This window comes from Apium graveolens, chromosome 10, assembly GCF_009905375.1.
Source record: "Apium graveolens cultivar Ventura chromosome 10, ASM990537v1, whole genome shotgun sequence".
NCBI classification, from domain to species: Eukaryota; Viridiplantae; Streptophyta; class Magnoliopsida; order Apiales; family Apiaceae; genus Apium; species Apium graveolens.
The window spans coordinates 102754761-102779342 of NC_133656.1; the positions used below are offsets into that span (position 1 = coordinate 102754761).

A 24582-nucleotide genomic window follows, 5' to 3' on the forward strand; every position below is an offset into this window, starting at 1 on the left:
TTACGAGAAAAACTCGATTCCGGGAGAGGAGTTCGGGGACTGGCTGTAGGAGTGGACGAATCTATTAGAGGTTGCACCATCACGAACCAGGGTAAATCTCACGTATGGTATTTTTTTCATTGTCTTTTATTTCTACATCTATAATCTGCATATTTATAGATGCAGATTAAAACATGTAATATTTTTAAAAAGCCATAATATTTTTTTTAATTGGTAATTATTCTATTCAACCCCCTACCATTCTAGTTTAAAATAACCCTTTTACAGGACCTAACAGTTCGTTTTATCAATAAAAAAATATAAAGCATATGTTGAACATGCGCATTCTGTGAAATAAAAAAAATATGGTACACGCATTTTATGATACTGTAACAGCCCACACTTCCGGACCATTAATTCTAAATCAAAAATAATACAAAATATAATTACTAATCCAAAATCTCTAATACAAGGGTCACTGTTACAAAAACGCAGCTAACGGAAGTCCAAAATTCAATCTACCCTAAACCTAAGTCCTCGAACTCCAATGTTATCCGACTCGAAATCGACGAAACCTGAAATTTGAAAGAATGAGCTATACAGCCCAGCAAGAAACCAATCGATCCAACTAGCAGGCCAAGTAACGCACACACATATAACAAAATACGATAATCTATACGATACAAAATACGACATGTGAAACAAACACTTTCGATACACTTTCATATTCTGTTAGGTCACACACACACTGTAGAGGGGGTTAATACAGTGTATAGTACACTCAAATCGAACTTTAAGATCTTAAGTAACAGAAAACAAACTTTATTGAAACAATAAACTCTGTTATAGTATGGAACTGTTACCTCTCAGTGATGAACAAATATCACGAGAGCTGTTAGGGTTACAAAGAATAATAACTTCGATAATGATAACACTTATAGTGTAAACCCTATGCCTGTGTTTATATACTACACAGTTACAAGATAATCGCTAATTGATATGGAATATAATTCTGCTTCCTAAAATATATCAATCAGATATCTTTTCTTCCAAGTATTCCATTCTTCACGGAATTCCTTCTTCATGCATATCTCTTCTTATGTTTATCTCGATCTTCTTTCCTTTAATCAGCTACTGTCCTTATCTGATTGTCCTTCAGCACTTAAGTTCTGATATCTATCTTCTGATGATTATCTCCTGATAATATAAGTACTGATATCCTTAAGTCCTGACTTCCAGTATAAGTACTGATCAACAGTTAAGTACTGATTTATCATGTTCACGTAAGATCTGAAAGCTAAACATAAAACATATTAGCCATGACATTATCAAATATATCTAACAATCTCCCCCAACTTGTAAATTAACAAAATATACAAGTTTAACAGATATTTGATGATGTCAAAAACATTAAGTACAAATGCATGAGAAATAGACTAGATAACTACAACTTACAGTCCTTAAAGTTTTTACCAATTTCAACTTCTGATAACAACTTCAATCTGTATAAATATCATATTAAGCAGTTGTAGATCTTCGACTTGGCTTCTTCATTTTCTGATCTCTCTGATGTCAGGAGTTGTTCTGAGATAGTTCTTCAACAAACATTTCTCAGCATATCTTAGTTCATCAATCATTCTCCTTTTAACACCTTTAAGCTCTGCAATATCTTCACCAGTTTGAAAGATTGCAGCTCTGAGATCATTAATCTTTGCTTTTCTTAACTCCTGATCTAGTCTTATGACATAAGCTTTGTCTGACTCAAGTTAAATTCAAGTCCCTTAATACCAAGATACGTTCTGATCTGTGCAGTATTAGGCTTCATATCAACAATATCACCATTGTGATCTCTGTACTTTGCAACATATCTGCTTTCAGACTTAACAGAATAAAGCCTTTTCTGTCTCTGACTCTGTTCTTTTAAGTAGTTTGCAGCAGTCTCTGTTATTCTGTCATCCACTTGAAGTAAGAAAAGTACATGCTCCAATTCTTCAAAATACTTCAAAGGAATGGCATTTTGTCTTATATGATAAACCCTACCATTTGTCATGAAATACAACATGATGTATTCTTTCAAGTAGGTATGGTAAACCATCTGTACAGATTCCAGTTGATTCAATCTCTCAGGAGTTGCTCCAATACCTGGTTCACTCAAGAAAGTTGGATCATTGGTAGTGTTGTGTACTCTTCTTTCATCAGCACTTCCCAATCCAGTTTTATCTCTAGCTTCCTTTCCAGTAACTACTCTTGCTTCAAAACCACTTGCAGTAGTCTTCAAAGATTGAGTCTGTTTTGCTTTAGTGAATCCTGGTAGGAGTGTCTTTGATCTATCTTCTGATATCAAGTTAACTTGAGCACTGTCAGAGGTTACTTGCTTCTTCTGAATATCAGAACTTACAATTTCTTGATTCTGAACAACTTGAGCCATGTCAGAGGTTGTTTTAAGAACTTTACTTGAAGTCAGAGCAAGATCATCTTTTCCATCAGTAATTTCTTCTTCCTCAGGAGGTACATAAGGCTTGATAGGTTCACCAACCTTTTCTTTACCCTTGGATCTTGGATCTATCTGTGTTTGTGATCTAGCCAAAGTTGCTTCAGTATGTGTCCTTTCTTTGATCACAATGTCTTTAGGTTTTGGAAGTAACTTTTTACCAGAAGCTTCAGATTTAGATGTGACTTTCTCTGATTTAAGTCTGGCTTCTTCTTCCTTTAAACTTTCCAAGTCCATCCCTGGATTTTCTTGAAGAAATAACTATCTTGACATTTCCTCATCAAGATCTAGAAGTTCATCAAAACTTATCCTTTTACCAGCAGCAGAACTTATTCTTTTCCCAGTATCAGAACTTGTTCTGTGACTAGCTTGTCTTGATGTAAACCTTATACGTTGACTATGACCACTACCCATTCCAGAGGTTCCTTGGTCATCTTTTCCATCACCCTTTCCTTGCAGTATCTTGTTAGTGTTGCATTTGGACTTAATTACCTTCTCCCCCTTTTTGGCATCAGCAGGTAATAAAAGAGAGATAAGTAGTTCCACTGAGGTCTGGATTTCAGTAAGTTGCGATTGCTGAGAAGCTTGATTTGTCAGAATTTGATCAATCTGAGCTTGTTGCTTCTCTTGAGTTTTCTCAATATAAGCAACCCTGTCAATGGTCGGTTGGAAGAACTTTTTCTTATCAATTTTCCAAACTTGTTCCTGTTTGATAAAGTTCTCCTGAATCTTGTGTAGCTCTGCATGAGTATTGGAATGAAGACCTTGTAGATGTTTAGTACTCAATGCAGTGACTCTAAGCTGGGTTTTAAAATCATCAGAATTTAACATTTCATCAGCTTTAGTCAAGTGCTCAGCAAGATGTAAAGCATTTGGAACACATGAAACTGAGTTCCATTCCTTAGTCCACTCCTGACCTGCAGGAGTTTCACTCCAAGGTACTGGTGCATCCCTGATAACAAACTCCTTTACCAGTTCAGACTTAGGAAGAGTCGGTGGAGGAGTATGTCCTGAAGGACCTGCTTCATCAGCATCTACAGTTGTAGCAGCTTCACCAGTATCTCCAACATTTGTAGCATCAGAACTTAAAGAATCAGTATCTTCTGATAAGACAACAGTGTGAGTAGCAATGGAGGCTTCAGCATCCTCTAATTGCTGATCTGATACTAAGTTCTGATCAACAGCCATATCCTGATGCTCACCTAAAATCTGATCATCAGTATCTTGATGCAGAGAAGGTGTTGTTGATAACTCTGGAGTTTGAACAGCATCAATAACAGGTGTTGTAGAAGTATTTTTTGTTGTTGGAGCTTCTAAGAAAAGTATTTCAGGCACAACCAGGTGCTGAATATCAATTTCAGCACTTGTGCCTGGATCAACAAGAGACACAGATGGTGAGTTAGCCTTGTCAGATACAGCTTCCTGAGATGGAGTTGATGGAGAAGAAGTGACTGGAGCAAATTCCTTGTCTTGTGAGAACAGAGATTCCTGATCCCCTTCCTTAGTTGCTTCCTCCTCATCATCTGAAACTGGCCTTTGTGCCCTCTGTTTCTTGTACTTCCTTGTTGATTTGGATTCCTTGGGAGTTTCAGGAACTATCATGCGTCTAAGCCTCTTGAGAAGCCTAGAACCCCCAATTGCAGAATCCTTCTGAGAAGTTGCATTCTCAGCTTCAACCACCACAGGTTCTGAAGAAGGAATCTGTACCTCATAATCTGATTCATCTCTCAAAGTAAATCTCCTCCTCTTTTGAGGTGTTTGAGGAACAGTCTTTGTTCTCTTTGGCTTAGAGGATGTAGGCTTCACAGTAGGTGCTGAAGAAGAAGGTTGAGCAGTCTGTGAAGTGGAGAGATAGGATTTGAGATAAGTTCTGAGGGTAGGTTTAGTAGAATGAGAGGTAGGTACTGAGGTTGATGGATTTTGGTTATGGTGAGTTGGTTGAACATTTGAGTAAACAGATTTGTAAGTAGCAGGATCAGCATTTACCAGAATCTGTTTCACAGACTGAGGAATCTGTAATTGTCTCACCATTGATTTCTTTGTGTCAGCATTTATCAGGTCGTTAAAGTACCTTTTTGCAACCTTAAAAGGTGGGGTTTGAGTGCTGACTAACTGGGGTTCATCAGTACAGTAATTGTAAATAAGTTGACAGAATCTAGCAAAATAAACAACATTTCGATCCTCTGTCATCCTATCCCCAATAAAACCAATTATTCCAGTTGTAAAATCAAAATGAGTTTGATGGATAATAGCATACCCTATGTGCTGACTCAGAATTGGGATAGCATCAAAATTTGAACATTTGTTCCCAAAAGCTTTGGTGATGCAATCAAAGAAGAAACTCCATTCTCTTCTGATATTAGCCCGTTTCAACTGTCCAAGTTTCGTCAGACTCTTTTCATATCCCAATTCAGCCATTAACTCCCGAAGGGCTGAGTCCTCTAGAACTGAGAAAGTACAATCCTCGGGAAGATGTAAAGCCCTGCGTACTGTACCAGGAATGACTACAAAAGATGAATCACCCACTTGGAAGATAATACTGGGAGTTCCATGGTTACCACCATCATCAAAAACGCCAGTCCTCCAGAACCTCAGAACTTGTTGACTTGAAAATAATTCAGGCTGAGTTAAGGCGTACCCAACCTCACTGTGTGCAAGAAGATCTTGCACAAAGTGCAATTCAGATAGAGCTTCAGCATGATCAAGAATTGCAGCATAGTTGTTTGGAACAAACTTTGCTCCATCAATGATTAAATCCTTTGGTGCCATGAAAAAAAATTGAGAATTAAGAATGCCTGATAGTTGTTTGATATAATGGCTGTAGGAAAACAGCGGAAAAAGGAAAGTGAAGGATAGTAAAAGTAAGAAGAGAGATAAAAGATGAAGAAATTAAAAAGATTACAGAAATCTTCTCTCTGCTGTACTTATACAAAAAAAATATTACCGTTGGACACCTGTCAGACATGCAGTAATAACGGATAGTTACTGGGCTCGAGAAAACAGGAATGATTACTTACCCAGTTGCCTTGTTTCAAGGAAAAATCATTCCTTTAATCAAGAGAAACAGTTTTAATTCAAAATTTAAACCGTTAGCACTGATTGAATTATTTTTCACTGCAACATTAATATTCTGAAAATAAATCATGTTAAAAATGACCGAGATAATTTCGATGAATAAGTGCTGACAGAGAATCAGAACTTAAATAAAAGCACAATTTAAATGGTCATCAGAATATCAATCAGGATTTATCAACACAAGATAAAATAACTCAGAGACAAAATCTTGAAGTAAAAACAATGTTCATTAATATATCAAGTCAATACATTTATGAAATGGAAATGACATCAATACTTATACAAGATTTTCCCTAAGCTTCTAATCCTAATGTCAACAGCTTTAGTCCTAGCTAAGAAGCCTGACAAAGCTGATGATGAAGAAGAACAGGAAGAAGACGAGATTAAGTCATCTTCCTCTTCCTATCTTCGACGAACAAGATGGCGAGTCGTATGATTCGCTCTTGCTGACGGATAGCATTATTAACTAGTATCAGAACTTAACAGATGAGTAGCATTATTCTAATTTGTGACTTAGTAATAAGATATACAAAGTGAACTTAACTAAGCTCAGTTATCAGAATTTGCTAGTGTCATAAGTTTTCCACTGAAATAATTACTTCTTTCATGGAATCATTTGTTTATTGAAGACTACTAGGTCAGTATCTAGCACAGTTATCCTCATAGGATTGAATAGGTACTAGAACAGACATATCATTTATCAGAGTTTAGAAACATATATCAGACAACAGTCAGTACTTAAAGACATTTATCAATTAAGCACAGAATACACAATGAGATGAATTCTGTAAATACTGAGCATAAAGTCTGATAACACAGAACAAGTCTAAGCAGATTTAGAGAAGGAACCTGAAACCATTCCATGTTCATTTACCAATCTTGTAAAAGTAGCTTCACATAATGGTTTTGTGAAGATATCTGCCAACTGTTGATCTGTGGGAATAAAATGCAATTCCACTGTACCTTCATCCACATGTTCCCTGATGAAGTGGTACCTGATGCTGATGTGCTTTGTCATTGAGTGTTGAACTGGATTACCTGTCATAGCAATAGCACTTTGATTATCACAGTAAATAGGGATTTTGAAATATGTTAACCCATAATCCAGTAACTGATTCTTCATCCAAAGAATCTGTGCACAACAGCTTCATGCAGCAATATACTCTGCTTCTGCAGTTGATGTGGAAATTGACTTTTGTTTCTTGCTGTACCAAGAAACCAATCTACCTCCAAGAAATTGGCAGCTTCCACTTGTGCTTTTCCTGTCAATTTTGCAACCTGCAAAATCTACATCTGAGTAACCTATTAGTTTAAAATCTGATTCTCTAGGATACCATAATCCCAGAGCAGCTGTTCCTTTAAGATACTTAAAGATTCTTTTTACAGCTGTTAAGTGAGGTTCTCTTGGATCTGCTTGAAATCTTGCACAAAGACAGGTAGCATACATGATATCAGGTCTACTAGCAGTTAGATAGAGTAGAGAGCCAATCATACCTCTGTAGTCAGTAATATCTACTGATTTACCGGTATCCTTATCCAGTTTTGTTGCAGTGGCCATTGGAGTGGATGCACTTGAACAATCTTGCATTCCAAATTTCTTTAGCAAGTTTCTGGTGTACTTGGTTTGACAAATAAAAGTGCCTTCCTCATTATGCTTGACTTGAAGGCCCAGAAAATAGCTAAGTTCCCCCATCATACTCATCTGATATCTTGACTGCATAAGTTTGGAAAACTTCTTGCAAAGTTTATCATTTGTAGATCCAAAAATGATATCATCAACATAAATCTGGACCAGAAGTAAGTCCTTTCCATGGTTGAGGTAGAACAGTGTTTTGTCTATTGTCCCTCGGTTGAATCCACTTTCCAGAAGAAACTGAGCTAAAGTCTCATACCATGCTCTAGGAGCTTGCTTAAGTCCATAAAGTGCTTTGTCAAGTCTGTAGACATAATCTGGATGTTTGATATCTACAAAACCTGGAGGTTGTTCAACATATACCTCTTCCTCCAATTCTCCATTGAAGAAAGCACTTTTCACATCCATTTGAAAGACAATAAACTTTTTGTGAGCAGCATAAGCCAAAAATATCCTTATGGCTTCTGACCTAGCAACTGGTGCAAATGTTTCATCATAATCAATTCCCTCATGTTGAGAATATCCTTTTGCAACCAGCTTTGCCTTATTCCTTGTAATTATGCCATCACTGTCAGTTTTGTTTCTGAATACCCACTTTGTACCAACAACAGATCTATTCTTTGGTCTTGGTACTAGGGTCCAGACTTTGTTTCTTTCAAATTCATTCAACTCTTCCTGCATTGCTTGCACCCAATCAGCATCTTGAAGAGCTTCTTCCACTTTCTTTGGCTCAGTCTGAGAGAGAAAAGAATTGTAAAGACACTCATTTGAAGTACCTGTTCTAGTTCTGACACCTGCATCAGGATTTCCAATTATCAAATCAGGTGTATGTGATTTTGTCCACTTCCTTGCAGATGGAAGGTTTTCTCTAGAACTGGATGCTCCCCCATGATCCATGCTATCTTCATTTTCATTTTCTGATGCTCCCCCTGAAACTATGCTTTCTGAGTTGGATTCTTCAGTATTTAGATTTTCAGTACTATCAGAACTTGGCTTATCAGAACTTGACGAATCAGAACTTGAAGAGCCAGATGCATGTCCGAATGTTTCTTGAGATGTGGTAGGATTTTGAGTATGCTCCCCCTGCATAGGGGCATCTTCATTTAACGTAGTCACCACAGTTTCAATAATATCAGAGTTTAATCCATCAGAGTTTGCAGTATCAGGACTTAGACTGTCAGGATTTTCAGTATCAGAATATGAGTCTTCATTTTCAAATCTCAGCTGATCATAGTCAACGAAATCTTTAAGACCAGTGATCTTCTTGTCATCAAAAGAGACATTGATAGATTCCATGACCACTTTTGTTTTCAAATTATAGACTCTGAAGGCTTTTGTGGAAAGTGGATATCCAACAAAGATTCCTTCATCAGCTTTTAGATCAAACTTTGATAGCTGTTCAGGATGAGTCTTGAGAACAAAACACTTGCATCCAAATACATGAAAATATTTCAGATTTGGCTTCTTTTTCTTCACCATCTCATATGGTGTTTTTCCATGCATGTTAATGAGTGTTGCATTTTGAGTAAAACAAGCAGTCTGCACAGCTTCAGCCCAGAAATAGGTTGGAAGCTTTGCTTCTTCAAGCATTGTACGTGCAGCTTCAACGAGAGTTCTATTCTTCCTTTCAACAACTCCATTTTGCTGTGGAGTTCCAGGAGCAGAAAATTCCTGCTTTATTCCATGGCTTTTGCAGAACTCTTCCATTATCAAATTCTTGAACTCAGTGCCATTATCACTCCTTAAAATTTTCACAGAATCTTTGGCCATTTTATCCAGCTGTTTGACATGATCAATCAAGATAGATGCAGTTTCACTTTTTGTGTGCAAGAAATACACTCATGTGTATCTGGTGAACTCATCCACTATGACCAACGCATACTTCTTTGCAATAGACATGACATTTACTGGACCAAATAGATCAACATGTATAAGATGATAAGGCTCAAGAATTGATGATTCAGTCTTGCTCTTGAATGAAGATTTTCTTTGTTTGGCTTTCTGACATGAATCACAAAGACCATCAGGAGCAAATACTGTGTTTGGCAATCCTCTCACAAGATCTTTCTTGACCAGTTCATTTATATTGTTGAAATTTAAATGAGAGAGTTTCTTATGCCAATTCCAGCTTTCTTCAATTGATGCTCTACTTAACAGACAGATTGCAGAGCCATCAGTACTTGTTGAAAGCTTAGCTTCATAAATGTTACCACGTCTGTATCCTTTCAGAACAACTTTGCCTTTAGATTTACTCACAACTTCACAGTGTTCTTCAAAGAAATCAACATGATAACCTCTGTCACAGATTTGACTTATACTCTGTAGGTTGTGTTTAAGTCCTTAGACCAGAGCTACTTCTTTAATGATGACATTCCCAAGATTGATATTGCCATATCCCAATGTTTTTCCAATGTTGCCATCTCCATAAGAAACACTTGGGCCAGCTTTCTCCACAAAGTCTGATAGCAGGGCCTTATTTCCAGTCATATGACCTGAACATCCACTGTCCAGAACTAGAATATTTTTCCTGTTGCCCTGCAATCACAAAGACCACTAATTATTAGTTTTAAGGACCCAGACTTGCTTGGATCCTTTGGCCTTATTAAGTTTGTTAACATTTGCAGCGGATTTAGCATCAGAGTTTATGTTAACATTTTTCTTATCAGAATTTACATTATCAGACTTTGAATCAGAATTTACACTAGAAGGAACAATGGAAACTTTCTTCAAAGAAGGTTTTATTTGATAATAATCATAGTACAAACTATGATATTCCTTACAAGTATAAATGGAATGCCATAAACTACCACAATGAAAACAAGGATTTTGTGGTTTGTATCTAACTAACTGACTCTTAACTCCTGATTTTGAAGGTAAGGAGTTAATATTCTTATTTTTCCTGCAAAAAGAAGCCAGATGGTTAGAACTTCCACAGTTATGACATGTTTTCCTAGGAGCATCAGGAACAGGTTTATAATCATTGCTTTTATTCACACCTTCCTTTCCATTCCTATTTTTCCTAGGTGATTTTACCTTGTTTGCATTCTTGACATCTTTCAGCTTATGCTTAAGCTGCTTCTTTGTCATTAAGCCTATGTTTACTTCAGCTGTCTTTTCCTGTTTTAGTTTGTCAGAAGTTAATTCCTCTTTAACTTCTGATTTCTCATTATCAGACTTTACAGTTACAAACTTAACAGGTTTTAACTTTGGCTTTTGCTTAACAACAGGCTTAATTTCTTCAGTTCCTTTGTCATTCTTATTCTCTCCATAACCTAAGCCCTCTTTCCAATTTTCACTACTTAGCAAATTTTGAGTTGTTCTGCCAGAGTTAGTCCAAGTCCTGATTATCTCTCTTTCCTTTTCTAACTCAGTTTTTAGAGATTCATTCATTTTTAACACTTCATCCCTAACATAAAAAGCATCATCTCTATCCTTCTGAGTTTGATGGAATATAACTAACTCTTTTTCTAAGAAATCATTTCTTTTCTTAAAAGCAAGATTTTCAGAAGTTAATCTTTCACATGTTAAGGTTTGATCTCTATAACTAACAAACATGGTTTTAAGATATCTTCTTAACTCATTAATATCATCAGTATGAAAAGCATAAGTAGTCTGAGGTACCTTTGTTTCAGCAGCTTCAGAACTGCTCTCAGCACTTTCTTTATCAGCATTTGCCATCAATGCATAGTTCTCCTCACTTTCAGAGTCTGAAGTGTCTGTCCAACTTTTCTGCTTTGTGACAAGAGCCTTGCCTCTGTCACCCTTTACCTTCTTGCAGTCAGGAGATATGTGGCCTTTCTCACCACAGTTATAGCATTTAACATTGGTGTAATCTCCTCTGTCAGACTTTCCTCCTCTGCCTTCAGATCTTCTGAAATTATTCTTATTAGAACTTATGCTTTTTCTGGAAAACTTCTTTCCCTTCCTGAACTTCCTGTATGCAATCTTGGTGATTCCTTTCACCATAAGAGCACACAGCTTCATCATCTCCTCATCAACATCGGTCTCAGGCAAGCTTTCAGAATCTGAGTCATCATCACTCTCAGAACTTGATGACTCAGTATCAGACTTTATGAAAAGAGCTTTACCCTTGTCTTTCTTTGAGGAAGCTGCCTTGGGGAATTCTTCTTCAGCCTTAAGAGCGACTGTCCTTGACTTTCCTCCTTTCCTCTTGCTTCTTTGTTCCATCTCCAGCTCATGAGTCTTGAGCATTCCATAGATTTCGTCAAGAGTTGTTTCATCAAGATTGTAGTTGTCTCTTATTATCGTTGCCTTCAAATCCCAGCATTCAGGAAGAGCTCACAGGAACTTAAGGTTTGAATCTTCAAGATCATACTCTTTATCAGCCAATGACAAATCATTCAAAAGTTTGACAAATCTATCATATAAATCATTCAATGACTCATTAGTCTTTGAGTCAAAGTGTTCATACTCTTGAGTGAGTATTGTCTTCCTGTTCTTCTTAATTGTGTCAGTTCCCTGACACCATGTTTCCAGAGCATCCCATATCTCCTTAGCAGTCTTGCAGTTGATTACCCTGTTTGACATTACATTATCAATGGCACTATGCAGTAAGTGTCATACCTTAGCATCCTTAGCAATTGATGCTATGTCTTCGGCAGTATAATCACTCTTCTCCTTTGGTACGGTCATTGTTGCTTCACCTGCAACTGCAACAGCGAGTTTGGTTGGTTTGTGAGGACCTTCCTTGATTCTATCCAGGTATTCTGGATCTGTTGCTTCCAGGAACATGGTCATCCTTACCTTCCATATGGGATATTCAGATGGTCTCAGTATGGGGACTCTGATGGTCTCATACCGACTCTGAATTAGTGTCTTTGGTGGTTCCTCAGTTGTGGTAGGCTTAGTTGGAGTTTCTGTGTCCGACATGATTGTGTTTGGATCTTTAACTGTATGTAAGTTAACAGATAGGCTCTGATACCAATTGTTAGGTCACACACACACTGTAGAGGGGGTTAATACAGTGTATAGTACACTCAAATCGAACTTTAAGATCTTAAGTAACAGAAAACAGACTTTATTGAAACAATAAACTATGTTACAGTATGGAACTGTTACCTCTCAGTGATGAACAAATATCACGAGAGCTGCTAGGGTTACAAAGAATAATAACTTCGATAATGATAACACTTATAGTGTAAACCCTATGCCTGTGTTTATATACTACACAGTTACAAGATAATCGCTAATTGATATGGAATATAATTCTGCTTCCTAAAATATATCAATCAGATATCTTTTCTTCCAAGTATTCCATTCTTCACGGAATTCCTTCTTCATGCATATCTCTTCTTATGTTTATCTCGATCTTCTTTCCTTTAATCAGCTACTGTGCTTATCTGATTGTCCTTCAGCACTTAAGTTCTGATATCTATCTTCTGATGATTATCTCCTGATAATATAAGTACTGATATCCTTAAGTCCTGACTTCCAGTATAAGTACTGATCAACAGTTAAGTACTGATTTATCCTGTTCACGTAAGATCTGAAAGATAAACATAAAACATATTAGCCATGACATTATCAAATATATCTAACATATTCTTATTCGATACACATAGCACATAAACAACAATAATTCAAAATGAATAACTCATGCCACGACCACTACAACCCGATGATAACGGTCCTAAATTTTCAGAAAACTGTCACTACAATCCGGTGACTACGGTCCTAAGTTTTCACAAAACCGTCACTACAATCCGGTGACTATGGCCCTAAGTTCTTATTCGATATTTTCACAAACCATGGCACAAATCAGAGATCCAAAATTATCGTCTAGACACCACACATACATCTCGATATATATTCTATAACACATAATACTTTCAAATATATCATCACTTAGCTCATATTTTGATAATCAAATACATACACATAACACACAGTTTTAAAAATGCTAGTAAGATCGATCGAAAACTTACCTCAAAAACTGACTAGATCTGAATTTAGCCTTTTTGACAATCTAAATGACGTTTTCTTAAAAAAAACGAAACACTAAAGTTGTAGAGAACGAAAAGACCTTTCCGAAAAGTCTAGGATCACTGAATTCCGACTTACAATGAATTTTTTATGAATTTTACAAGATTACTGATTTTTATGAATAAAGGCCTACGAATTTTAATGATTAAAACGAGAAATACGAATAGGATCTATTTAGAACGATACAAAACCCTATATCTTAACCTACAAGTTATCCATACTAGAATATGATCCAAATTTGAGGCTCATTGGTCTAATTCAAATTTTAAATCCTAATCTTTATCAAATTTTAATCCCTTTTCTTCTAATATCTTATTATTATTATTATTATTATTCTAAAAATTACAGGATATTACATACTACCCTCCTTAAAAAGAATTTGGTCCCCAAATTCACAAAAATTCTAAAATTTGTGACACATCTAGCCCTTGATCTACCAAAGGTCAAACTATGGTCCACAATATCGAATCATAGGGAATGTACTAGTCCCATACCTAATACACTCCGAAAAACAGCCTGCTCTGATACCAACTGTAACAGTCCACACTTCCGGACCATTAATTTTAAATCAAAAATAATACAAAATACAATTACTAATCCAAAATCTCTAATACAAGGGTCACTATTACAAAAGCACAGCTAACGGAAGTCCAAAAGTCAATCTACTCTAAACCTAAGTCCTCGAACTCCAATGCTATCCAACTGGAAATCGACGAAACCTGAAATTATAAGAATGATCTATACAGCCCAGCAAGAAATCAGTCGATCCAACTAGCAGGCCAAGTAACACATACACATATAACAAAATACGATAATCTATACGATACAATATACGACATACGAAACAAACACTTTCGATACACTTTCATATTCTTATTCGATACACATAGCACATAAACAACAATAATTCAAAATCAATAACTCATGCCACGACCACTACAACCCGGTGATAACAGTCCTAAATTTTCAGAAAACTGTCATTACAATCCGGTGACTACGGTCCTAAGTTTTCACAAAACTGTCACTACAATCCGGTGACTATGGCCCTAAGTTCTTATTCGATATTTTCACAAACCATGACACAAATCAGAGATCCAAAATTATCGCCTAGACAACACACATACATCTCAATATATATTCAATAACACATAATACTTTCAAATATATCATCACTTAACTCATGTTTTGATAATCAAATACATACACATAACACACAGTTTTAAAAACGCTAGTAAGATCGATCGAAAACTTAACTCAAAAACTGACCAGATCTGAATTTAGCCTTTTTGACCCTCTAAACGATGTTTTCTTGAAAAATACGAAACACAAAAGTTGTAGAGAACGAAAAGACCTTTCCGAAAAGTCCAGGATCACTGAATTCTGACTTACAATGAATTTTCTACGAATTTTACAAGATTGCTCATTTTTATGAATAAAGGCCTACGAATTTTAATGATTAAAACGAGGAATACGGATATGATCTATTTATAACGATACAAAACCCTATATCTTAACCTACAAGTTATCCATATTAGAATATGATCCAAATTTGAGGCTCATTGGTCTAATTCAAATTTTAAATCCTAATCTTTATCAAATTTTAATCCCTTTTCTTCTAATATCTTATTATTATTACAGATACGTATTCATTATACACATTGCTCACGTTACTCACGTGTGTTTTTAGCGGGTATATTGGACGATACTTCCAAGTTCTCACAACTATGTATTTTGAGTTTTCTAAGAAGAAATTTGGGTATATTTGTACGATATCCTTATTTAAAAACATGTTTTGGGGTCGTTTGTTTCAAGAGATTTCGGAATCAGGTATGGATTTCGTTAATTTCAATTTCGTTAATTTCAACCTCATACCCGGTGTTTGTTCGAGAAAATAAAATTTAAAACTTATTTTTCAAACCGCCGAGATATGGGTATTTCCGACATACGGGGATGTGGCTATAAGAGAGGAAAATCAAATTTATTTCAACTATTCTCAATTCTATTTAAGCAATTAAATGTAATTTTTTGTACAGAAATAAATTAATGATTAAAAAGTTATTAAAAAAATAATAAAATTTAAAATTTAAAAAATAACTGATATTAGAAAGTCTAAAATATTTTAAATTAGACATATTAATTCCAGCAGTCAGCCAAATACATGATATCAGAAATGATATATCTCAACCAAATGCCCCTTAAACCCAATTTCTGATTTCAATCGTATACCATATTTTGAACAAAAAACCGGGTTGATATTTTAAAACTTTATTATAATATTAAAATATAAATAAAACAATAAATCGAGACATGGGCTTGTACTTGTAAAGGAACATTTGGGTAATAAAGTATTGAACGATAATTAAAAACATACGATTAATCAGAATCCTGAGATAATGACTGAAATTCATTTTTTTAAGTCAAAAGAGAGAATTTAAAAAGTTTAGACAAAATCAATGAGGTAAAAATTGAGAGAAATTATTTATAAAAAGTTTACATGTGACAATAATTTGATACAGTAAATTCCTACCTAAATTATAAAAATACAAAGATTATTATTATATTTCCTAAGGCTACACTGGTTAGTGGTTACTGGGGGTCTTGACTAAAGTTGAAAATGCCACAATAACATACATTACAGTACCCCACTTCTCGAAATAACCATACTACAATACTAAACTTCCCACCAGAAAAGAGGCAAGGGGAACTGTAAGGTTATCATCCAGCACAGTACTTAAAGGGTGGGATTCCACCAGTGTCGACGCAAGAGAAACTACTAGAAAACCTATAACCATTTCCCAACTCTTCTCGAGGTATCCAAACCAGCAGAAATAATGCATATACCTGCAAACAAACTTCATAATTAGCACAAATAATACAAAATATCAACTTTTAATTATACTCATTAGAGGCAATGCAAAGTTACCCAACAGATGCGATGAAACCACCAAGTAGCATTGCAACACTACCAGCAATAGATTTGTTGTTGTTGTAAGGGAGCTTTTGGCTTCCAAACCTCCTCCCGATGATGTCAGCTAGTCCTGAATATGATAAAATCAGTAACAAGACACGAATCAGTTTCAACTCAGTCCAGTATGAATATCTTTCAAACCAGTGATTTAGTTTAACTTTAAAATTTAATATGCATCGGACTGTAAGAATTCCAGCACAATTATAAATAATGCTCCACACCATCTCCAGCACAGAGGTTGCAAATTGTTGCAATTGCGATTGGGGAATCTCTCCAATATACAGCACAAGCTAAAGTAATTGTCGCGGCATAGTATAGTGGTCCCTTTAGAAGTTCCCTGGTTCACCAAAGTGAGGTATATGAGAAATATTATATATCAAGAGATGGAATTTTTTTGCGCATGTATTGCAAGACTAGTAGTATCCGTCAAGATTTGTTTGTCTAAAACACCCAAAATATCATGAAATATCAATATGGTCAGTAGGAGGAGCTTTGTCAAAAATTCAATCCTCACATTCTATAATTTGGTCCCTCCCATCCCCTCCATGCAAATCTATACTATACTATACTATAATAACCTGAATGGGGTATAATTTGTAGTTTGGTTGACCCCTCATTTTGGTTATCACTTTACATCACGACCGTCAGATCTTCTTCCTCAAATAATCAGAGCCGTTAGATCCACGTACTAAAAAAATACAATCCATAAGTTCTCAGGTTCGAATCCCGTCAACAACAAACATTTATATTATTATTTATAAAAATACATATAAGTTTTAAGGTTCGAATCCCGTTAACAACAAACATGTATATTATTTATAAAGATACATATAAGTTTTTGGATTCGAATCTCACTCACCAACAACAAACATTTACATTATTATTTATAAATAAGATCTCATCAATCATATACTATTTATACTATTTTGAACCTAACTTAAAATTATAATTATATAATCATTATTTAGTATTTAATTATTTATCTAGAATTTTAATAAAATTATATGAAATAAAATTAAAAATATATAAATATTAACCAAGACCCGTGCATCGCACGGGCCGTAAGCTAGTAAACATAATAAGAATACTGTTTTACACTTTGGTAAAGAAACAGACAGAGTTCTCCTGGAAAAAACTTCAGAAATTGATTTTAGAAAGCACTGTGGTAACTAAAAGTTTGAATCCATCCAGCTATATCTATGTAGAGTAAGTATTATCACTTGCTAAGATTGTAACTTGAAATTATCTGCGTGGAGGAATATCTATGGTAACTCCAAATTCGTATAGGTTTAAGTCTATTACTACTATACTGCACTAGACAACCCCAGATCCTTTTATCAGGACAGGGTCAGTTTATTAGTTTTATTCATCCACCCAAGTTTTATCTTGTACTTATTTTATATCATAATCCATCTTTTCAAAATCCTGACCTGCATCATTTAGGGAGTACTATATTAAGAATTTTAATATTTTTAGGTATTAAATTCAAATTCCAAAAAATTAAATAAAAAAAGTTGACGATAATCACATATTATAATTAGGCTTAATGACGTTTTCGGCCTCAAAGTTTGCACCAGTGTACTCATAAAACCTTGAAGTTTAAAAGCGTACCTTTTCAGCCCTCGGGTATCCAAAATGTGTTTTTTTACCCTTGGACCGGAAAAAAACCGGGTGAAAACCGGCCGGTCTAAGGGTAAAAGGTTACGTTTTCAGTACCTAAGGGGCAAAATGGTACGGTAATGACTACAGGGGCTGATGGGTATATTGGTGCAAATTTTGAGGTTTAAAAGGTCATTAAGCCTTATAATTATCTACAAAGTTTATAATATTTTCTAATTTATTTATAATATCATGTTAATTAAACTATAAATTTTATGGACTATCTTTTTTATAACTATAGAAAACATTTTATCATTCAAATTTAACAATTATCATTTTACTCTATTTTTAAGTACATAGCAAACTATATTGATTAATATGAATAATGTCTAAATGAAAAAATCTTCTTTGTTATTCATTTTATTATAACTTTATTTTTGTTCATAGTGTTTAAGTTGGTTCCTCCACACGAAAAACGATTGTTATATTTATTTACTTTAACACTCCCTCCATATCTTTTCAGTTGTCTCTTTTGAAAAATTTGCACATATTAAATATTGTTAGTTGGATAATTTGTTTACTTGTCTAACCTTAATAATTGCATCAAATTAAGTTGAGTTGTTTATATGTGTACGTTAGTCAAATCATTTTGGATGAAGAACAGGACAAGTATTTGGAGACAATTTTTTTCAAAAAAAGACATCTAAAAAGGGACAGAAGGAGTACATCCTAATAACCATGAACAACTACAGATAGGCGAAATCACACTCATCTGAAGCAAATTTACCGGTAGTCTCCAAACCTGCTCATCGATTTGACTGTAGCCTCATCTTTCCATACTCCAAGTCCCATAAGAAGCATTTTAATGATATTCAACCCAGGTATAAGAGCTGCAAAAAGTGCTCCATGACTACTGGAACTGTAAAAAAAACATTACTAGCTCTATCATTTCACTGACAAAAAATGCAGTGCAATATACTATGTGTGGTCCTGCAATATACCTAAACATTGGCCAGCAGAGCATGAACACTAATCCAATGCTTATATGCACCAGCTTCCTGTTTACTTTCTGGAAACAAAAGGGAGATTATTATATACTTCGCATTAGTTGAATTGTTAAAGAACAATTTACGATTGGTCCTTTAAATAGATACATGCCAAAATCAATCAAATGGAAACTTTTTCTGACAAATTTGTCCGGCGTCTGAATCATAAGCTTTCCCTAAATTTTAAGAGGCACCCAAAGTCTCGGCCTGTACCTACAATCTGGACCTTTTAAAACCTAAGCTCCAACCACTCAGCAAATCCACCACAAGAAACCAACAAATAACCATGCAGCCAACAACAACCATATGGCATGCAGCCACCAAACCCAACTTCAAACCAAAATCCCATAATGCGAAAACAAATTATAGCTCAAATTTAAGAAACTAAATCATAAATCAAACTTGGAAACCTCTATTATCTTTGTGAGTATGTTTGTATAGAGCACAGTCCAAAAATCGTTTTGAATCAAAAGTAAGCAGCTTCATATTAAGATATGTTGATTAAAACATACACACATTTCTATTAATTCTTATATTAGTTGAGGCGTTGAACAATAAAAAATTTATAGAGGTGGTGTACAAGTTTACAAGCAAGATATTTAATCAGTAAAATACCTTATTCAGCCAATGTCCTGCATCAAGAACTGATTTCAATTTTTTCAGATAAATATCAGCAGTAATTTCTTACTTTTACCTTTAACTTCGAAATTCAAATTTTTATAAAATATACACGTTCAGCTTATTCACACAACACAATCCCACACATCATTTTTTAAACAAGTTGTCGACGGAACTCTAGGCAGTTCTCATACAAAAAAGATTTTTTTATACCTTGAGTCTATAGTAACATTATTGAATAAGATCCATGTAAAATGTGCACTTCCTCAAAAATGTCGAAGTGACCCTGAACATAGTTAAAAGTAGTGCCCATTTAGCTTATCTTATATTTCAGAAATAAGTAATTATTTCCAGAAAGAAGTATGTAAGTGTGTTATTTTTCCGGGAGATAAGTTGCTTATTTCTGGAAAATTAGTAATACCAAACACCTCTACGTCTCAGATTTCATCAACTTATTTCTAGAAATTAAAACAAAATATTTAATTAATAAATGATTATCTTCATGATCTAAATAGAATTCGAGTATGTAATTGGGCATGCTTGGCTTACCTAAAAACAAAGTTGCTTGTTTGTTACTTAAAGTTAAACTAAAAAATTATAAGTAGAAGTAAGTTCTTTTACTTGTAAATTATCTTTGTTCAGGGAAAATGTGTGTCTTATTTTATAATACAAAAAAGAACTTAGATGACAGCCCAATGAAATGAATTCAATTACAAATCGAAAAATGCCCAAGAGAAAATTACTCAAATCCAGTTTTATAAAATAATCGGGTTAAATATCAAAGTGGTCACTCAACTGAAAACTATATATCAGTTTCATCATCAAACTTAACGGGGTATCATTTGAATTACTAAAGTGATAATAAATATCAAATGGATACCTCATATTATGTGCTCGAGAATTAAAAATTATTTTTATGGGGTTCTATATATTTTTTCTTGAATTTTATTACAACCAAATAAAAATGTATGAATTCTAGTATTTTCGATAATATAGTGAGATTTTTAAAAATTGATCTACTATTTATTTTTAATTTTGTAGTTATATTTTTTGTAGTTATATCTACTATTTATTTTGTATTTAATTTTGTTTAGGGATTATGTGTGTCTTATTCTATAATACAAAAAAGTACTTAGATGACAGCCCAATAAAATGAATTCGATTACAAACTAAAAAATGCCCAAGAGAAAATTGATCAAATCCAGTTTTATAAAATAATCTTAGAACAGTAATCTTGAAGTCGCGAGTGCTAATTGACAACCCAGTTAAATAAATTTGGGCGCATAAGTTTGTTTGAGCATGCCTAAAAATATTCACCTAATTCTTATATCAGTTCATTCACCAAAACTAATGTTGCTAACTTTTCCTAACATTAGCCCTGTACTAAGAATCACAAAACAAAAGAACGAGTATGCAAAATTTTGTTGATCAGTAAAGGTTTATAGTATACCAATGGTCTTCAATTCTACTCGCAATTTAGTAATTCAAACATTTCATCAGCACATTTTACTTTAACTAAACAAATTCGAGGTATAGTTATTCAATCACTGCATCAGCTGATATTACTGTAACTGAACAAATCAACAAAGACAATCAATAAAATTGTAGTCTACAAGTTCCACAGAAGAACCATGCCAATTACGAAACAAAACCCCTCGAAAACTCAGACAATTACAAAACTCAAACACCAATATACTATAATTCCAGCAACACAAGTACAAAAACATCGAAAAGTACAAGATACCTGATCGAAAAGGCCACGCTTAGCAGTTTCTTCCCATAATCGAAGAAAAGAAAGAGCAACACAACCTGAAATCGCCGTAGCACATAAATCACCAGCTATAGAATTACTATCAGCAAACATTATTGCCTTAACTTTTTTCTTGATGGGTTTGTTGAAAATGGGAGTGGAAACAAAAGGGTGGAACACAAGAATGGAAAATGGAGAAGGAGCACAAGAAAATGTTGAAAAATGTGGATAACGATGAGATGGGGAAAGAGTTGTAGCTAAATTTGTTGTACCAGTAAAGGAGTTTAAAGCCATATATTTTGTTAGACAACATATATATTTTAGACTTATGATTGGTAGATCATGTGATGGAGGAGACTTGGGACAGTGTTTATTTGAACCAAGTTTACCCAGAAAACTGTGATTACTGTATATCCTGTTTTTGAAAAGTCAACGAGCCTGGTTGGCTTTGGACCATAGACGCCCGCGGTTTGTTTTTTTTTTTTTAACAAATGCATAAAGTTTTCATTAAATTCAATATAGTATATTAAATTGAATATAGTACAGTCAGGACAAACCTTCAACTGTCGATAAAATCAGGTGGTAAAACAAATAAGATACTAAAAACAATTATATGATTTGTTTCATGATCGTTTAACATTATAGAATTTAAAATTTCTTGAAGTTAAAACCAAAATCAAAAACATCTCAAGCGATCCAAATTGCACAAGCATCTCTGAAAATAGTAACATCGCAATTGACCATATCACATAAAAACTATGGTTAGCCCAATATTCAGAAACACCAATCGCATAAAATAAGATTGAAGAAGCGGTACCACAGCTATCTACATGCCGGACACCAACTATAGACATGCCGAAGAAACCTCTGCTATCTACATGTCAGATACCAGCTATAGACATGCCGAACGTGTAAATCCATAAAAGATGAACAATCTTTGGTTGTGAAAGGTGAGCACTTGCAATAATCACCATCATGCCATATTCGATGCAGACTTTGCAGATCACCAAAAATATCAATAAATTCGTCATCAACAGATCCAACACCAGATAAACCCAAGCATGACTAAAAAAATATAATAAACACTCTACCCAAAAAATTGAGTTTTATTGAAAAAAAATTAACGAGAATAAAAGAGAATGAAGAGGTTGGGGCTTTCCACCGGAGAAAACCAGTAGAAGCCCCTCGATTTACTTGAAAATAGACAAATCCTAGAATAAATGTCTGGTTACATTATAACTATTTTTAAAATGTTATTTTTAAATAGCTTAATTTAAATAATATTTATTAATACAATATTTTTATTACATACTAATGAGAATATAATAAAATATAAACATAAAATCTTAAAAAATGACATTACCCAAACTACAAATATTGATTATCAACTTTTTATTGAATACAAAAAATATAATATTTAATATTTATGTAACTAAAATTAATTTTGAATAAGATAAAATTAGTGAATAAAATGAAACTATTATAGGTCATTAATTTAAGAATATAAAAATAAGAAAGAATGATAATGAGAAATGGGTAAGAGAGAAATGAGAAATGGGTAAAAAAGAGAATTAGTAAAGATAATAATGAGAGAGAGAGAGAGAGAGAGAGAGATTGAAGGTAAATTAAGGAGGAAATTGGTAGTGTAAGATGATATAGCAAAATTAACGAGAGCTTGACAATAGGGGGAGCAAACCTCGGATCGGTTTGGTTTTTAGATAAAACCTGTTAGTCCCATAACAATATGACAAGAATTACAGAAGGGGGGTTGAATGGAATTCTTGAAATAAAGTGTTCCAACTCAAATATAAATATAAGTGTATTGATTAGCACAATGCGGAATAAAATTTAAATGAATCAAAACACAAGTAATTAAAAACAAGACTTTTTAAAAACTTTCTGGTGGATTTGAATGATTCCACCAGAGATATATATTATATATCGAGAGAACCATGTGTGCAGAAATGCTCACAGCTGCTTACAAATATTGAACTGCTGAGAATACAGAGAAATGCTAAGAATTCAGCTTACAAATGTTTCTCTTGTTGTTTCTCAGATACTTTCTTCTATTTGTTACTTCTTGGTTTATATATCACCAAGATTACAAAGTAATAAGACAAGATAATAAAATAAAAAACTATCTAATCTATTACAATGCTACTTCATTACTCTATTCCAGCATCTTTGAATATCTTCATAATAGCATGAAAACGATAATGCTTTTTTGTTCTCGAAAACCCAGTTGAATAGGCTACCACATTCCTTTTGCATCCGCTCGACGCATGTGACTGTGTTGTCACTGTCAACTGATGTTTGAATTATTCATCCGTCGGGTTCATGATCATCCGTCGAGATTGATCATCCGTCGACTTCATTGTAGGTTATCCGTCGGGCAGCAAACTGGCACTTGACTTCATTTCACTTATACAGAATTACAAGACATCATCTATGTACAATTAATCAACCTATTCTGCATATCTAGTTAAAATCAACATGACTTGAATATTACTTACAGAATTTACACAATGGTGAATGCAGAAATGTGCTACAGACTCATTATTACATAAGCTACTCACTCGATGGATAAATAAGTCATCATCCGTCGGGACTATATTAAGTTATCCGTCGGGACTATAATTCTTATCCGTCGAGTGCTACATTATTTCACTAAGTAAAATATACTAAGGTGTTTTGTTCAAGTAATCATCAAGTACACAACATATGCACAACAAAACCGGAATCGAAACCGGAAGTCTTCGGTTTTTAAAATTAAAAACCGCAACCAATCCATCGGATCGGTTTCGGTTTTAAAAACTCCGGATCGGTTTATATCGGTTCGGTTCCGGTTGCAAAACCGGTAAAAAAATGTATTGCATAATTAAAAACAAAATTAAATAAATGGGTTAAATATCAAAGTGGTCACTCGACTGAAAGTCATATATAAGTTTAAGATAAAATTGCACTTTGCACCCTCTTATTTTGTTCCAAAAACAAATGTGTATCAATAGTATTGGAAACTCAGTTTGCACCCCTCAACTTCAATTTGTCAATTCAGAAAGCACCCTTTTTGACGGTTATTATTAAAAAAGTAAGGGGTAGAATGAGAATTTCAGTAAAATATTAACTAAACCAATTTTTTTATTTTTCAGATTATATTAAAAATTGAATTTATTATTATAGCTATAAAATAATATCTTTAAATTTTTTGAATAATATTATATAGTTGAGTTTTGAATTTTAGTAATATTATTAATGCCAAAAATTATATAATTCTACCAAAATTAAATTCAAAATAATTTTTTATATATATTTAATTTAATGTAATTATTTCATTTTAAAGTTTTTGACGTCGTTATGATTTTAAAGTGCATTTAATGAAAATATTCTGATCAATATTAATATTTAATATACAAGAAATTA

At 34.0% G+C, this 24582-nt stretch overlaps 1 protein-coding gene across 2 annotated transcripts; it reads right to left on the reverse strand.

Moving 5' to 3' along the window:
* Positions 1-15635: 15635 nt before the first annotated feature.
* On the reverse strand, positions 15636-21541 carry LOC141690278 (putative phytol kinase 3, chloroplastic). 2 transcript variants are annotated; one of them, XM_074494979.1, is made up of 6 exons: positions 21157-21541; positions 18750-18817; positions 18551-18667; positions 16371-16486; positions 16105-16219; positions 15636-16022 (listed from the first exon to the last, which is right to left on the reverse strand). In XM_074494979.1, the coding sequence occupies exons 1-6, from the start codon at positions 21454-21456 to the stop codon at positions 15845-15847; spliced, it is 894 nt and encodes a 297-aa protein (XP_074351080.1). In that variant the 5' UTR covers positions 21457-21541; the 3' UTR covers positions 15636-15844. The 2 variants fall into 2 exon arrangements, with proteins under 2 accessions (XP_074351080.1, XP_074351079.1); XM_074494978.1 differs by having other exon boundaries at positions 18536-18667; positions 21157-21539.
* Between the last annotated feature and the right edge of the window lie 3041 nt (positions 21542-24582).

Coding starts and splice junctions, on each gene's coding strand:
- LOC141690278 (XM_074494978.1), bottom strand. CDS start 21,456: ATGGCTTTAAACTCCTTTACTGGTACAACAAATTTAGCTACAACTCTT. Junction 16,220..16,370: donor CAACCTCTGTGCTGGAGATG/GTGTGGAGCATT, acceptor TATCATATTCAG/GACTAGCTGACATCATCGGG. Junction 16,023..16,104: donor GGTTTCATCGCATCTGTTGG/GTAACTTTGCAT, acceptor GTTTGTTTGCAG/GTATATGCATTATTTCTGCT.